Below are 18,043 nucleotides of genomic sequence, written 5' to 3' on the forward strand. Positions count from 1 at the left end.
AAGAAGTTTTCAAGAGAATAATTCAATTATCATATTGCAGATCCAAAAAGCTTTTCGATTTTAAATTTAATTAGACCTGTATTACTTAGTGGTGAACTAGGAATAATCTTTATTTTTAAAAAGAATATTGACATATTATTACTTAGAGAATCAAATAATCTTTCTTTGACTACAATAATATTTTAAAATACTTTTACGGTAAGAAATTATGATTTAACCAAAAGTTCTATCAATTTTTTTTAAATAATCGATATTTAAATGGCGTCAAAAAATAGATACGTCAACTTTGTACTCCAAATCCTGCATCTCTTTGGAATAGAAAAAAGTAAATTTTTATTTAAAAAAACTCTTCTCTTTAACTTATTAGTATTGAAAGAAAATTAAGCAAAAAGTACCGACTATAAAGAAGATCAGGAATCAAATTTTGCTTTATTACCAATTTATCATATTCCTATCAAAAAATACTATTATCTTTTCTTTTGAAAAAATATTTATAAACCCTCTCTACTGGTAGCAGAGTTACATACAATGAAGGGTGACCAGCTGAACATCATTTGTTAACAAATATATTTGGAATAAAAATTATATTGTAAATTTAAATTAAAATATATATTTTATACGAATATATTAAATCTTGAATATTTTTAAAATTTCTAGTTTTGCGCTACTCTCCACTCCCCTAGCCTTTCGCCTTCTCTCTAATTCTTTTCTATTAATCAAATTACTCAAGGACAATTATTTTGACTGATTAGTACTTGCATATAAATTAATGTAATATCATAGAAGTTTATTTTTGACTGATTAATACTTGCGTATAAATTAATGTAATTTCAAGGAAATTTATTTTTGACTGATATTTTCAACCTGTCACTATCCTTTTTCTGGTGCAAGCCTAATTTTTCCAAATCCCAACCTCAATCACGCACGTGCCTTTCCTTTTCCCACCCCCACTCATCCAACACATCATTCTGCTGACGTGTCCCACATTGCCACGTGGCCAACTATATATTGCTACCTCTTTATCCGTCCGATTTAACCCCTGGTGGAAACCTATACATACACACATTTTATACATACATTCAAAAACAGTCACGCCAAAAATACATGAAAAAACAGCAAATTTGCAGATTGTGAAATCTGAATCTGAAAATCACAAAAAAAGCTTGAGAATTTTGTGGTAATATAAATAGTTGCCGAAATGGCGACGCCATTAACGACGGGAGGGATACAAGGCGGAGGAGGAGTAGCGGTAATGGCAGGGCCGAGTGTAGGACACGTGGATCAATCAGGACCGTTGAATAATAGACCGGCGACGGGACTTAAAGGTACATCGCCTATACGGATTTTCCTTTTCTTCCATAAAGCTATACGGATGGAGCTGGATGCGTTGCATCGATCGGCGATGGCATTTGCGACGAATCGGAACAGTGAAATTAAGCCTTTTATGGAACGGTGTTACTTTTTGAGGTCGATTTATAAGCATCACTGCAATGCTGAAGATGAGGTTCGTTTATAGTAGTTTTATATACTCAGTTTTTGCAACTCGATTTTTTAAAAATAATTTTGCAAAATTTTATATGCAGGAAGCTTCTGGTGAATAATTTTGAGCAGCTTAGCAAGTATATGCTCCCAAAAAAAATTTGAAATTTCATTTTTAGTTTTGTGTTTCTCCTGCTATGGAAATTCTGTGTGATTTTGTGTCTGGTTCTGTTTAGTGAACTGGATTAATTTTAGTTGCATATGTGACACTTCCAATATTTTAATGAGTTAATAGAGGATTCGTGCTTACAATTCAAAATAAATAGGATAATATTTATAACGATAAGATTGGATTGTGTTGTAGTTGGTAAATTCTGATGAGATTGCGTGTTTATTGCATCTTTAGTTCAGTTTTAGTGCAAATTGTTCTTCTTGAGTTCTATTCTACACAGGGATTTTAGTTGATCCACTTTGGTTAGTGTGCTTTTGCTGGTCAGAGGCAGTAGGTAGTTGCGCGCAAGTTGCTTCCGGACTCCACCGTCATTAAAAAGATTCCTCTTTGGTTTATCTGGTGCACGTGGTGGTGGGAAGACGGATAAGTTTTGAGTTTTTTGTAGCTCAAGAGTTCAATTTATTTCATGATCTTATCTGAGATAGAGAAGGTGGTTCACTTCTTGATTTGCTGCTAGTGCAAGTATTGGTTGTTATGGGAACTAGAAAACAAATATCAAATGTGAAGTAGAAAATGAAAAGAAGATCTTTAAAAACTGTTTTTGCTTCATGCCTTCTTTAGTTGGATATACAATGTAGTATGTCAGGACTCCTGCTGGTTATATTGTTATTTTTCTGCAGAGTTACTAGAACTTGAATCAGTTATATAGCTGTCTGCTTCCTGGCAACTGATTCTCAATTTTGAATTTCTGAGGCTAGTAGTGACTGTGAGCATACATAGGCAAAATCGAATTTAAATCTGAATTTTCAGTTCTCCTGCTCTTGAAATGTTTATGATTTTTGTCTGTTTTTGAACTGGAGAAGTTCTTGCGTGAAATTTCCTGATGTTTAAAGTCTTAATTTCATTTTTTTGGTTTATTTTAAAAGTGAGACTAGTAACTTATAAAAAGATAAATAAATGGTCTGAGAAATTGTAACAAAAAAATTGGATTTGTGTTAACTTAACTAATGCGGCTGGTAGTATCTTAATTTGGCTTTAAATTTCCTTTTCTGTGTTGGGAATTCTTTCTAATCCTCTTTGTTCAGTGGGGTGTATAGAGAGGTGGTGCAAAGAGTGCTGGTTTTAGAATTTGTTTGTAGTTCTAGCAATATCTTCATGTTTTTGGGTCGAAATTTTCTTTATTTATTTACAAAAGAAAGGGTTTTATCTCAAGGATTAAAGAATCTGGTGTGCTTTTTGTGTCGACATCTTCTGCTAGTTCCTGCTAGTTCCAGCATTATGTTTTATAAGAGAGAGGGGGGGGGGGGGGGGGGGGGTAGGCCGACGATTTCATATGTGAAATTGAAAACAAACAATTTTAGGAACTGTTTTTCAGTACAGTTCACAATTGTGCTTCCTGCCCTCTTGGGATAACACATTTTGCTTCACTTGCGGACTATGAACTTTTGGGCCTGGTAGCTAATTGAATCTCAAGCAACTTTATTTTAACTATCTTTGATCAGTTTATTTATGGGAAGATTGGGAACACTTTCCAGTAATGGATGTTAAAAAGTGTTTCTCGGTTTTCTTTGGATTCAAACCCCATTAAGATCCTCTAAGTTTCTCCATTTCGCCCACGAGATAATGAGAAACATTCCCACATTTTACGCCTTAAATTAACTTCAAGGAAATCGTGCACCTAAGAGGATCTATTACTTTATTGCATGTTGAAACTACATTGTGGATTAATTGAGGGGATTTGTGCTTTCCCTTTTGCACCCCAGCATAGGAATGTAATTTTTTTCTTTTTTCTTTTTCCTCCAATGGTATGACATCTTCTTTTTTGATAAATAAATATTTCATTAGTTATAGAGCAAAAGGGCTACTTCAATACAAAATGGAGCAAACTTGATATACCGCTTCAAACATCATAAGCATATCTTTGTGTGAATGACAGGTTATTTTTCCAGCACTTGATATACGTGTGAAGAATGTAGCACGGACTTACTCCCTTGAGCATGAAGGAGAAGGCGTGCTTTTTGATCATCTGTTTGCGTTACTTGACTCAGATATGCAAAGTGAAGAAAGCTACCGCAGAAAGTTAGCTTCCTGTACAGGAGCTCTTCAAACATCTATTAGCCAGCACATGTCTAAGGAAGAGGAACAGGTATCCTAGCAGAGTTTTACCTTTATCTTATTTGATGGGATGTGTGATATGCCTTGTGTTACTATGAAATTAATTATTTTGTTGGCGTGAAAGGGAAATCCCTCGAGATGTAGATCGTATGCATATATCATTATCCCTTGATATGATTTATGTTTATTATTATATTTTTCATAACTGAGAAATGCAAGAGCCAATGTCGCACAGTTCGAACTCGGTGGATAATGGGCCTGTCCCTCTACCCTTCTCCACTTAAATACTACTTTTAGGGTTCGAACCTGTGGAGTGTGCCTAAACCACATATCATGTGCTGCATCTTACCATTATAGACCAAAGCCTTGGGCGGTAGATGTTTGTTTATATAGTACTTAGAAATAAAATTGAAGGTAATCTTATCCTAGAGATAAAATTATCTAGTCTTACTTTTTCAGTTAGACATACAGTTTTAGTGGTTTCTAAAGTTCTAATTGTTCAGAATATTTGATAAATTGATTTTGTATCACAATCCCTCTCTCCTAAGGGTGGCATGTGGGCCGGTTAGGCCCGGGCCGGGCCCAGGCCCGCGAGCCCAAATGGGCGGTGGGTCTAAACGGGCCTAACCGGATAGAACCGATGGGGGTGGGCTTGGAAGTGGGCCGGTCCCATGATTGAGGCCCGCGAGACCGGGACCGTTTGGGCCCGGGACCGGCTGGGAAGTGGGCCAGTTCGACCGGTCCTAAACGGGCCCAACAACTATTTTTTTTTTTAAAAAAATCTGCCAAATGTGGCCGTTTCTAGCCGTTATGGCATTTAAAATATGACCTTTTTACCTGCCAAAATAGCCGTCGGCTATTTATAAAATAGCCATTTAACCCCCCAACTTTGTTTTAACCCCATACTTTTTATAATTACACTTTTTCCCTATTTCAACTATAAATACCCCCTCATTCTTTCATTTTTTTCACAAAATCATCAATCTCTCTCATTTCTCAAACTCAAATTGAAGTATTCAAGTCTTCAAGTCTTCACTCATCTCTCACTTCTCAAACTCAAATTCTTAATTCAAGTTAAATCATGCCCGGTGATTCTAGAGTGCGCTCATATGTTTGGGAACACTTTAATGTGGTAGAAGAAAATGAAGAAGTTTACATAGTAAAGTGCAAGAACTGTGGTCGAGTCTTTACTCATCGTCCAAAGTTGGAGGGCACAGGCTGTTTAGGGAGGCATATAAAGAGTTGTCTTGCGCGTTCTCCAGACATTCGTATTTAAGATTTTAAGTTGATTTGAGACAATTTGTGTTATTTTAAAATTATTAGACGTATTATGCTTAATGTTTTAGTCTGTTAGATTAATTTGAAGTATTATTAATTTATTATGCAAGGATAAGTGCAAGTTTGAACTTTAATTTGAAGTATTAAATGTAAACTTTAATTTGCAAGTTTGATACCGAGTTCATCTTAATATATATATAAGATGTATATATAGTATAGTATTATATATATACTAAGTGTATAGTATATAAGCTATATTCAATATAACATTAGCTATATATATATATATATATATATATATGAACGTGCGTTGCACGTTAATAATGGCACGTGATGATTTTAAATATTTATTTATATGAAGGAACAATAAAATTTAATTAATGAGAGTAATTTTATGTATAATAATACAACAATCATCTAAATGCCGAAAAATGTTATTAGCATAATACATGAATTTAAAATAAAATGACATCATCAAAACTTACACAAATAATCAGTCTTATCATGTTAGTTAGATAATTATGTATTATAGTTTAAAAGTATTTAATGTGATAATATCTTAACGAACAATTCTCCGTGGACAATTTTTTTCTGTGTACGTTTCCTCCTAATGTTTTGGTTGCTGTGCCTTAACCAAAATTCTTGTTGTCGATCTTGATATCGCTCTTGAAAGTGCAACGTACAGTTATTCGTGCAAGAAAACATATTGCGGTAAGTATCGTCTAATATTTAGGATATTTGTCCTTGTGCTTTATTTATTATATTTGCATAACATAAACATACTAAAAATTATTTTCACACAAATTTAAAAGGAAATTCCTTAGTTTTGAAAGATGAAAGCTGAATTTGGGGATAAGAATACTTAGAAGTACATTGACCGGTATAATAATTTTTGCATGTATGACTTTATTGTGAAAACTTCTATATACCATTTGTGTGCTATTACATAAGCTATTTGGCGTATCTAAGTTTTTCAGTAGCATGACGGCAATAATTTTCTTCAAAATCAACCTATATAAAATGGAAGATCAATTTTAACTTAATCTATTATATATATGGTGACACTAACATGAGTAGGAAATAATAAACTTGACAACATATATGGCAGAAGGCCATTTAGTATTAAAGTATTTAAGTATTCTCTTGGTAGTAATTATCGGCATCATTTTCTGCTGAATCAAAAACAGAAAAATATTTTGTCTTTACTATAAAATTTTGCAATCAACTTTTTATTTAGTTGATCAACATATTCATTTCTGCTAGCTAATATATCTTTTTAATTCTATCATGCAATTTGCACAAATTACTTTTTAATCTAATGATAGAAATATTTCTCTAATTAAATGCACTACTATTACAATTGAAATTGATAACCAAGTGTTCGGGAAGAACCAAATCATCTTTTATTAGATGCTCTTCTTCGTTCCGACACGAAGCAAGAAGACACTGAATGCTGAAAATGTTCTTAATTTATATTTCTTGTCAGTTGAATCTTTTTCATTTGAGACCAGAAGTATAACTTTGTCAAGCTAGCTTTTATAGTGTTTGTTTTGTCGATTTTGGAACTACTAGTAGTACTTGACATAAGTTACCTCCCAAACCATTAATTTCCACCAAACAGTTCATTAATATCCAATATATCTCTAGAACATTGGGCAATTATTTCGATCGTTTGATACTTAGCCATAAGTGTTTCATCCCATATTATCAAATTTGCTTCCCTTATAAATTTAGCACCTTTGCTCTGCTTTGATATATTTGTGATGGTTATTTAAGTTGTTTGAAGAGCTATATCAAATCTAAAGTGGGTTGCCTCACAATAAAATCGTTATTGGTACACCACTTGCTATTATTGCTAACAGTGTCATACCTCTTGATATGATATTTGCAAATAATGCATGACATAGAAATATTATTTCGATTACGCCGGAGGCATCTACAAAGAATAATCTCGTTTATAGCATAGTTGACTATTTATAATACAGCCTTGAAAGCTTGTTCTTGTTTAAGATTTAGCTCTGATTGAGCTTCCTCAGACACTTATATAGCATTTTGATTCTTAATAATATACTAACCTTTTTACTTTGTGTTCTAACGCTAAGACTTTTTTTTAACTTGAATAAGAACTTTACTTATATGATGAATTTAAAAAATAATTGAATTGGATTATCTTGCTAAATAATTTATTAAAATATTTAATTATTTAGTTTTAACATAAAAAAAATTTATTCTATGTTGATTCAAATCCTAATATTAGTTCATCTCTTGTTTTGAATATTTAATCTTTATTATAATTTTATCCACCACAAATTTTATTTCAAAGAGTAAAAGATTGGTATGACATTTCACTTTTAGATATTTATGCCTGTAGAATCATTATTGGTATTGACTCTTACCAACTATTTTTTCTCTCTCTCACACACACAATTATATTCTTAAATATTTTCTTAGTTACTCTTTATGCAGTCCATTTAATATTACTTTTATATTTTCTTGGTATTGGACATTATCGAGTGGTAATGTATTCCCAAAATAGAGGAATCTTGTAAAATTGATTTTGTTAAACCTTCCTACATCTTTTTTTAATAAGAATTTAATAGACAAAATTTTATTAATTTTAACATCTTAAATATTACGTAAAAAATAACATAGAAGGCATTGTAGTCCAAAAAATAGGTAATTACAGTTATGTCCTTTCCCTATTAGTTCTTCTATTTAATATTTTCGGACTATTTTGGTATATTAATATTGTATTTATGCTCCTATAATAATATAGACTCTCCTTTTTCTAAATGGATTCGGACAATATAATACATTCTCAAATTAAATTAGTAAAAGGACATTAGAATACGTTTTCAAATTAAATTAGCAATAGAAATTTTTAAGAAGTATATCTGAAAAGTAATAGGATTACATGACTAAATAATCACTACTTTTCCTAGCAGTGATTACTTTTTCTACGCTAATGGTGATACTAATTTTTGAAATATTTGCCGTAGTAAATTATAAAAATAGAAAAGTATAATTTAATAACCAAACTTTTAAATAAATTACCTATCGATTTAAAGTTAAGAATGACAAATAGTTTGGTATGAAAGAAAATATAGAGGCAAACGTGACCTGTATGATTAAAGTATTAGGATAAAGAACACAAAAGTTATCGTGTAGTTTTATTGTTGGAAAAAGTAGGATATAGATTATTCTTACGTTATGCTTTTAGATTATTTTGTGTTTTAGTTCATATTTTTAGATTGTCGATGGTTTTCTCTTTTGGTTAAATAATTTCTATGAAGTAAAATGTTAATTAACTTTAATTAGATAGCCTAAGAAAGTAATTATATTAATAGGATTCCTAAAGGTAATCATGTAGGATTACTAACGTGTAGTATTATATCCTAAAACTAATAGGATTATAAGACTAATATCTATAATTCCGGTTATGTCCTTTTATTATGAGTTATTATGCTTAGTATTATAAGGTTATTTTTGTAAACCGACATTGTATTCATGCTTTTATAATAATATAGATATTATAGTATAGTATTCAAAATTTTTTTTAAAAAAAGGCCCGGCCCACTTAAGCCCACTTAGGCCCGGGACTGGTCCACTTAGCCCGGGACCATTAGTTAGTGGTCCCGGTCCCGGACCGGTTCCTACCAAAAAGCCCACGAAGCCCGGGACCACTTAGGACCGGCCTACGAAGCCCGGGCCCACTTAGGACCGGCCCACGAGGCCTGTTTAGGGCTGGGCCCGGCCTACATTACACCCCTACTCTCTCCAGATCCTCATCTCTTTCTCTTCTCTCTCTTCTTGTCATTATTATTCTCTCTTTTCTCCCCTTTTTATTTCTTTCCTTGCCCTTTCTCCCTTCTCCCCTGTGTTGCAACATCAATCTTAGTATCAGAAGCTATACCAAAAAAAAGCTCTCTTTCATTCTTTTCTTTCGATATTCTCCACATGAGTGCGATAGGTATTGCTTCCTATGCCTGTTTTCACGGTGTGATATGCCGAGACCCCTAACAGAGGAAGGAGGGATTGGTGGGGATTTGGCGGAAGTTCAGTTAGTTAAGTTAAACTTTCTAGTGTGAAATTTATCCTTGTTATTTTATTTTCTTGATAAGTAACTTACCCTTATATTTTATTGTGATGATTGTTTCCTTTGTTGTTTGTTTGATTGGTTAAAATTGTTCACTTAATAGTTTATGTTTTTCTTCTTCATTTTATTGTCACTTGTATTGCTATTTGTTGTTATTGTGCCATTTTGCAGGTCTTGCCGTTGCTTATGGAGAAGTTTTCATTCGAGGAGCAGGCATCATTGGTATGGCAGTTTCTGTGCAGCATCCCCGTGAATATGATGGCTGAATTTCTGCCTTGGCTTTCATCCTCTATTTCGGCCGATGAGTGCAAAGATATGCATAAGTTCTTACACAAAGTAATTCCGGATGAGGAGCTTCTTCAAGAGGTGAGTTAGCTTGCTTATAGATGGTAAAGACCTTTGTTAAGTATAGCATAATTGATAAAATTCCCCTTTCTTGAAGATTATGTTTACCTGGATGGATGGAAAAAAGTTGACAAACAAACGCAAGGCTTGCGAAGGGAGTACAAAGCACCATAGTTCAGATTCTGTTGTTAGAGGCTTAATCAGTCAGGCGGAGGATGCTCCTTGTCCTTGTGAATCTTCTAGAAGTGAATTTCTAGCCTCAAATTTCAACCTTAAAGAATCCACTTTAAATCGTCCAGTTGATGAGATACTGCATTGGCACAAGGCTATTAGAAAGGAATTGAATGACATTACAGAAGCAGCTAGGGAAATAAAGTTGTCTGGGGATTTTTCTGATTTGTCCGCTTTCAACCAGAGGCTTCAATTTATTGCTGAAGTTTGTATCTTCCATAGGTACGTGACATCATTATTATGCATAGCCGTTTGAAGTTTTGGCTTTGAACTAATTTTGATGGATTAAGATAAACTGCTAGCGTGCTTGAATCTGGTTCATTCATACTGTTTGCGTAATTTGGCTGCAGCATTGCCGAGGACAAAGTTATATTTCCTGCAATAGATGCAGAAATATCTTTTGCCCAGGAGCATGCCGAAGAAGAAAACGAGTTTGATAAATTTAGATGCTTGATAGAAAGCGTTCAGAGTGCTGGATCCAACTCAACTTCTGTAGAATTCTATTCAAAACTGTGCTCACAAGCTGATCATATAATGGAGACAGTGGAGAGACACTTCTGTAATGAGGAGGCTCAGGTGAGTAATCTCAGAATTGCAAAGATTCTGCAAGTTCAAGGTCTCTGTCTATAAATATCTCCCCAAGTAACATAAAATAATTGTTTCTAAAGTGATGAAAGCAAGCGTGGTGTCTTCTTGCTATCTGAAATACTCAGATGTCCTTGTTGCCGTTGACAACTTAAAACCCAAGAGTTAATAGTAATTGGTCTTGATTATTTGGATTCTGTGTGATTCCAGGTTCTTCCGCTTGCACGAAAGCATTTTAGCCCCAAACGGCAGCGGGAACTCCTTTACCAGAGCTTGTGTGTTATGCCACTTAGACTCATCGAATGCGTCTTACCTTGGTTGGTAGGATCATTAAGTGAGGAAGAAGCAAGGTCTTTCCTTCAGAATATGCATATGGCAGGTAAAGCCTAATTCCTACTGTTTGATTTAATTAGAACTTGGTTTCAGTGTCGACAATGATGGAAAGTAGACCTGTTTACCCCATCTGATTCAGTTTTCTAATGCAGCACCAGCATCAGACACTGCTTTGGTCACACTTTTCTCAGGTTGGGCATGCAAAGGTCGTCCAGCGGACAATTGTTTTTCTTCAAGTGCAATTGGTTGCTGTCCTGCTAAAGTTTTAGCTGGGAAGAAAGAGAACTTAGGTAAATGTTGTGGTATCTGCACTTCTTCAAGAAATGTCAATTGTAGCATGTCGCATAGTGAGCAAAGTAATGGTGAAAGGCCAACCAAGCGTGCAAATTTAATGTCAAAGGAGAAATGCTATCGTCATGATCCTTCAGGAGGTTTAGAATTTCGGAAAGGATCAACTGGTAATCAGTCTTGTTGTGTTCCTGCATTAGGCGTCAGTGTAAATAAACTGGGAATAAATTCCCTAGCTGCAGCAAAATCATTGCGCACTTTTAGCCCAAGTGCTCCTTCTCTGAACTCCTGTCTTTTCAACTGGGATACCAGCTTGATCAATGGTGGATACGCAACACGGCCAATTGATAATATTTTTCAATTTCACAAGGCTATTCGAAAGGATTTGGAATTTCTGGACGTTGAATCTGGAAAACTCACTGATTGCGATGAGACTTTTCTGAGAAAATTTTGTGGTCGATTTCGTCTCTTGTGGGGCTTGTATAAAGCTCACAGTAATGCAGAGGATGATATAGTATTCCCAGCTTTGGAATCAAAAGAGACGCTTCATAATGTTAGCCATTCTTACACCTTGGACCACAAACAGGAAGAAAAGCTATTCGAGGACATTTCATCTGCACTTGCTGAGCTTTCTCTGCTCCGAGAAACCTTGAATGGTGGGAATTCATTAAAAGGTCCTTGTAGAAACTCTGGTTCTTGTGACTTAAATGAATATTCAAGAAAATACAATGAGCTAGCAACTAAAGTTCAAGCTATGTGCAAATCAATAAAAGTAACCCTGGATCAACATGTTATACGGGAGGAAGTTGAGCTATGGCCGCTGTTTGACCGTCATTTTAGCATTGAAGAACAAGACAAACTAGTTGGTAGGATAATAGGAACAACTGGGGCAGAAGTACTTCAGTCAATGTTGCCCTGGGTAACTTCTGCTCTTACTCAGGAGGAACAAAATAAGATGATGGAGACATGGAAGCAAGCAACCAAAAACACAATGTTCAGTGAATGGCTCAATGAATGGTGGGAGGGAACGCCAGCTGAAACTTCCCAGACATCAAGCTCAGAGAACAGTGTACGAGGTTGTTGCGATGCTTCTATTACTTATTAGTTTTATTCATGTCTGTTCTCCGCTCTTAAGATGTTGCATAAGATATTTACATTAGACAAGGCTATTATTGGAACTGAATTAGCAGATCTAGAATGACTTTTTCTCAATAATCTTTTTAGCATCTAAAATTATGTCTTTTCAGGGTATGAGTTTTCTGAATCTCTAGAACATAGTGATTCCACTTTTAAACCTGGATGGAAGGACATATTTCGGATGAATCAAAATGAGCTAGAGTCAGAGATACGGAAGGTCTCCCGAGACTCTTCACTTGATCCGAGAAGAAAAGCATATCTTATTCAAAATCTCATGACCAGGTTTGTTTTCAGTGAAGCCATCATCTAAAACCTTTGTGATTGCTATCTTTGTTATTTATTCATGTAACCTATTGAGCATCTGTTGTTCAGTCGCTGGATAGCTGCTCAGCAGGACTCTGAAGCAAGATCTGTTGAAACTCCAAATGGTCAAGATGAAATTGGATGTTCACCTTCATTTTGTGATCCAGATAAGAAAGTGTTTGGATGTGAACATTATAAAAGAAACTGCAAGCTCCGAGCTGCTTGCTGTGGCAAAATATTTCCATGCAGATTCTGTCATGACAAAGTCAGTGACCATTCTATGGATAGGTAAATCGTTGGCCTCGTATTTGTTTCTAATAAAACTCCATTCCATGTTTAATTTTTCTAGTAATTTGCAGGAAGGCGACAACTGAAATGATGTGTATGAACTGCCTGAAAATACAACCAGTTGGACCTTCTTGCACGACTCCATCCTGTAACGGCCTCTCAATGGCAAAATATTACTGCAGCAGCTGTAAATTTTTTGATGATGAAAGGTGATACTTCAGTGACCCTACTTGTTTGTAGTTGATGACTTGATGTAGTAGGTTGAATCGCATAGTGAACACCGAGTTATAGGATTTACACTATTGGAAGATTAGATCAGGCTCTGCTTATTTTTCTTGGTTGTTAAACATCATTAATAAGATATTCTGCTTATCATTTCAATTAAAAAGAATGATAGTCTCCTTACAATTTTTCCTTTTCTGCAATATGTTACTTGCTTCATTTAGGTTTAAAAGAGTGAAAGTTCTCCCTATTCTCAATGTTTTAAGAGGCATGCTTAAGCCTGGAAGCTATTTGCAGCACAAGTTGGAGTATCGCCTCGTCTAAATGGTGTTTCAGTGCAAGCACCAAGAAGCTAAGGCAAATGTGCCTCAGTGTCCATGTGCTTTGTCTTGAAGCGAGCGGCACTAGACAATAAACATAAACGGCAAGTGTTAAGCAATTGTTATGGATGAATATGTTAGCGATCCGGATTAGGAAATTAGAAACTTAGTATAAGAAAATTAGTCAGTGGATTTGAATCAGAAACTTAAACAACATCGTTACATTTGAATCAGAAATGGTTTTTACTTCAAATACTTATTCAATTGTTTCTCCAATTTCTTGTTCATATAATTATCATTTGTGATTATACTTACTTTTTTGCGCATCACAAACATATATCTTATTGTTTTCTTGGTCTAGCATGTGTTCACTAAATCAGGTGCTTTAGATGGGCTATGCACTTAAAGTCCCAAAAGATCTTTAGTGCTTTTCTTTGCTTTTTTACCTTTTTAACACTGGCAACATTTGAAAATCATTAGATTTGATGCCTGAATGTAGAGATTCTAGAACTAGATTCTAAATGCTACAACAGGTGTTCTCCAGTCTTCCGTTCAAAATAGTGGCCCTTCTATTTATTTTTGAAGTTCTTTCTTGAAGCCAGTAATGCATAACTAATTGCTTACACAAATTCTTGCTAAGTCAATTTCCTAAAACATCACACCCTGCCCCTGCATTTGTAAAGGTTTGTTTTGTCAATTTTGATCAAACTCACATGAAAATCGTTTCAATACCTGATTCAATATTTCCTAAAGTTCAAGGATGGAGTCTTGTACGTGTTGCAAGATGATAAATACATACCTCTAATAGAGCTTTGATCTTGATTTTCTCTATTTCTATTATTTCCTACTTCAGGACAGTGTATCATTGCCCGTTCTGCAATTTATGCCGGCTGGGGCAAGGACTAGGTGTTGACTTCTTTCATTGCATGACCTGCAATTGTTGCCTGGGAATGAAACTTGTGGACCACAAATGCAGGGAGAAGGGTCTCGAAACCAACTGTCCAATATGTTGCGACTTTTTATTCACGTCAAGCGAAACTGTCAGGGCTCTGCCCTGCGGGCATTTTATGCATTCAGCATGCTTTCAGGTCTGTTCGTCACTTTTCTGCTGGGATTTGCTCATACATTTGCTGTCAGAAAGGATATTGTGTTGTTTATTAGAAATCAAGTTTGAACTAAAAGCAATCTCTTTATTTCCTCAGGCATATGCTTGCACACACTACATCTGTCCCATTTGCAGCAAGTCTATGGGAGATATGTCGGTAAGCGATGTTCATCCTTCATTAGATGAATTTTCGCAGAATAGTGATGGTTGTTTGTGTAAATTCATAGCATCATATGTAGACACAAGAATATTGTGTATAATTCGTTAAAGTTTTGAAACATAGACTATAAAAATATAACGTACTGTTTAATTTTCTTTTTCTGGTGTAAAGAATGAACTTCCAGGTTGCATTAACAGTTGCTTTAATTTTTCAGAGGGCTAGAGTATAGTTATATTACCTCTATGTGTAGTCAACACTAACTTGGTGTGTTTGTGATCTAACTTATTTGATTTAAATATTTCCTTTCTAGAAAAAGAAACTGCATCAAGCCTATAAAATGGGACAGATGAAGGTGCATGTGCTTGTCAAGCTAGCTTTTTCTTACATAAACAGGAGTGCTTGTTTTTTTGTTTGTTTGTTTGTGAATTCTTCTATTAATCCACCATTTTGTACTCAGTTATAAACCTTGCCTGATCCACGATGGAGTCTTATCTATTTGTTAGAAAAAGAGAAGTATATATATATTCTTCTGCAAAATCAATCATGCAACTGAAGCATGTAACATCATACTCTTATTATGCTACTCCTTTTACCTTGTTTATGAACATACTCGTGGATGTACTTTGATATTCTTATTTAATGAAATCTTAGCCATATTAAGAAAGAAAAAGAACGTTGTCTTTGACCATATTCTATAAAGAAGTCACATTGTCTACTCATTTCTTGTGGATTTTAATAGAATGTAGCCATATATATTTCTTACTTCGAAACCTTTCAATCTTTATGTTTCCTTTTTTTCTTGTTCTGTTCTATTATATTTTGTGCTCAGATGAAGAATGATCTCAACTTCTGTCTTCTCTTGTAGGTGTATTTTGGGATGCTTGATGCTTTAATGGCTTCTGAGGTGCTACCGGAAGAGTTTAGGAACCGATGCCAAGTAAGGAATCTCAGTTTTATTTCCTTAACAACTTTTATGCGTATTAAATTATTGAAACTTTTACTCAAGATTTTTATATGAAATTTCTCTAGGATATATTGTGTAACGACTGTGGTAAGAGGGGAATTGCACCATTTCATTGGCTATATCACAAGTGTTCATCTTGCGGATCCTACAATACCAGAGTTATAAAGGCGGAAACAAGTCCTAATTGCTCCAGCTAATGTTGAAGACCTGTTGGATTCCCCTCTCATAGAATTACGTACTTCTATACATCAAATTATTTAGCGCGAGCTCAATACATAGGTTTGTAAAATATGAGCATTCACTGTCACCAAAATTTTGTCATTGTTGTACACAACATGCTGTTTCTGCAAATTCACGTTACGAGCATGAAGTGTGTTACTGGCCTTTTCCATTCCGTAATGCATGAATGCATTTCCCACCTGCATACTACAGAGTCAGGCACTGATATAAAACGAAGAAAAGCAGATAGAAGCCACATTTGAGGCTTTTGGCTTGTAAGTACTATTTTTTTCCTTATTTTCCCCTCTTTAAAGAGGCGGCAAGATTCTTTATGGAATGATTTTGCAGAGGACCAGTTCAGAACCGAATGTTTTCATTTGCTTTGGCTGTTGTATCAGTGCATCACTCTTAAGTTCAGATATTATGATAATGAGTTCTGTGGGCAGAACTTGAAAATTATAATACTCTGTGGACCCTGTAGAAATAGAACATACTCATTCCACAAGTAAAAGGGTTTCTTAATTTATGCATTTTCTTATTAATAGTACTCCACTGCTTCTTTTCATCTTCTCTGGGTCTATCGGAAACAACCTCTTTGCCTCCCTAAGGTAGGAGTAAGGCATGTGTACACATTATCCTCTCCCGACCCTACTTGTAAAAATTCATTGGGTTTGATGTTGTTATATTAATATAACCGTGGACTAAATCAGTACGCTTTGTTAGCCGGTCATCAACTTGAATACACAGGTAGATTTGCCTAAATCTGGAAACATACTGATTTTATGCGCAGGGTCAGAAATTCAAGTGGTAATTCTATGAATAAGAGCACTGCTTTCATTCAGTATGAGACGGTATAGTTAGGTTTGCTTGACATTCAATGGGCGTGGTGCGAATGCGATAGTTGGGATAAACAGAGATCTTATATTCGAGTTTTGAAAATAGATAACTTTTCAGTTGGGAGAATTTTGGCCCCCCATTATTAGTAGGTTTATTAAAGAGGAAAATCAAGAAAAAGAGATGCAAACAAAGGGAAGATAAAGGGAATTCGAAATGACCATGTCAAACAGCGTTCCGTTAATCTTTGGAAAAAGAATAATATCACAATTTTTGCGTACAATTTAATTCACTCTTAGATGTAAGTAAAAGAGTCATGACTTCCTTATTAAGGCAGCAATATTTTCAACAATATACAAAATTAACTAATCAGCCATCAAGTTCAACATCAGAAACTGACCCGAACATCTCATCTCTTGCTAGTAATGAAGACAAGGAAAGGAGCGAGCAAAGCTATATCAATGAAAAAGCACGACACAATGACGATGCACAAAAACTTAATTTTGATTGATATTAAATAAATAGATCAAAAAAATTAGTATGGTAGGTAAATTGCATGAAATGACAATTTTGACTTTGTGACATGTCATCTTGATTGATTTGACTATATCAACATTGCATTTTTCTAATACCAAATAATTTTCATTACTAAAGCAAAAGAGATAGCACTTGCTAATAAAGGAAGCAATATTCAACATGACACAATCAACTAAATCATATCCCAAGTTCAATATGAGAAAATGAATTCTAAATTCGCTTCTTTTGCTAGTGTGAAACCAAGAGAAGCATTATTACACTATAATAGAACTTATGTGTAATGCAAGTCCATTACTTAAATTAGTACTATAATACCCTATTTCTAAAAAAGATGGCATTATACTATAATAGAATAATGTTATGTTTTATGTGAAAAATAAAAAGAGTAACTAAATCTATATAAACAATGCTAGATTTAAGGTGGAGATTATTTCTTCTTATTTCTGTAACCAAATGACACTTAATAGAATTCGTGTTCTTTTTTTGTTATACTATTAGAGGGTGTTTGGCTAAGCTTATAAGCTGATCAAACTGGCTTATATGCATATTTTGGCTTATCTACGCGTTTGGTAAATATCCAAAGTGCTTATAAGTCAAGTGCTTATAAGCTAAAATCAGCCATAAGTGATAAGCTGGTCACCCCCAACTTATAGTTTTTCAGCTTATAAGCACTTTTAGTTTGACCATGACTTTTACTAGTTTATCCTTAATAATATTTTTTAATTCACAAAATATTATTCCAAAATAAATTTTTTAATTTTCTCTTCATTCCATATTAAATCAGCACTTGTATCCAAACACGTAACTGCTTATTTATTAAATCGGCTTCAACACTTAAAAGTACTTTTCAGCACCTAATACTTATCAGCTACTTCAGATCAGCTAATCCAAACGGGCTCTTACTCTTGTTGGAATACCATTTATTTTTATAAATCATGACATGTTATTTTTAAAGCAAATGAGGAAAAATCACACCCAAGAAAATGTTTTTTTTTTACAAGAAAATGTTATTTTTGCTTCTTATAGTAGTAG

The 18,043-nt window shown here is 34.4% G+C and overlaps 1 protein-coding gene across 2 annotated transcripts; it reads left to right on the forward strand.

The window, feature by feature from the left end:
* Nucleotides 1,045-16,019, forward strand: LOC109235227 (zinc finger protein BRUTUS-like). Of its 2 annotated transcripts, XM_019401261.1 has the most exons (14): nucleotides 1,045-1,504; nucleotides 3,588-3,797; nucleotides 9,312-9,506; nucleotides 9,583-9,938; nucleotides 10,067-10,292; nucleotides 10,512-10,680; nucleotides 10,787-11,998; nucleotides 12,170-12,341; nucleotides 12,432-12,650; nucleotides 12,722-12,859; nucleotides 14,046-14,280; nucleotides 14,395-14,454; nucleotides 15,323-15,394; nucleotides 15,487-16,019. In XM_019401261.1, the coding sequence occupies exons 1-14, from the start codon at nucleotides 1,199-1,201 to the stop codon at nucleotides 15,616-15,618; spliced, it is 3,702 nt and encodes a 1,233-aa protein (XP_019256806.1). In that variant the 5' UTR covers nucleotides 1,045-1,198; the 3' UTR covers nucleotides 15,619-16,019. The 2 variants fall into 2 exon arrangements, with proteins under 2 accessions (XP_019256806.1, XP_019256807.1); XM_019401262.1 differs by lacking the exons at nucleotides 14,046-14,280; nucleotides 14,395-14,454; nucleotides 15,323-15,394; nucleotides 15,487-16,019 and adding an exon at nucleotides 13,097-14,018.

This window comes from Nicotiana attenuata, chromosome 12 (assembly GCF_001879085.1).
Source record: "Nicotiana attenuata strain UT chromosome 12, NIATTr2, whole genome shotgun sequence".
In the NCBI taxonomy this organism is placed as follows: Eukaryota; Viridiplantae; Streptophyta; class Magnoliopsida; order Solanales; family Solanaceae; genus Nicotiana; species Nicotiana attenuata.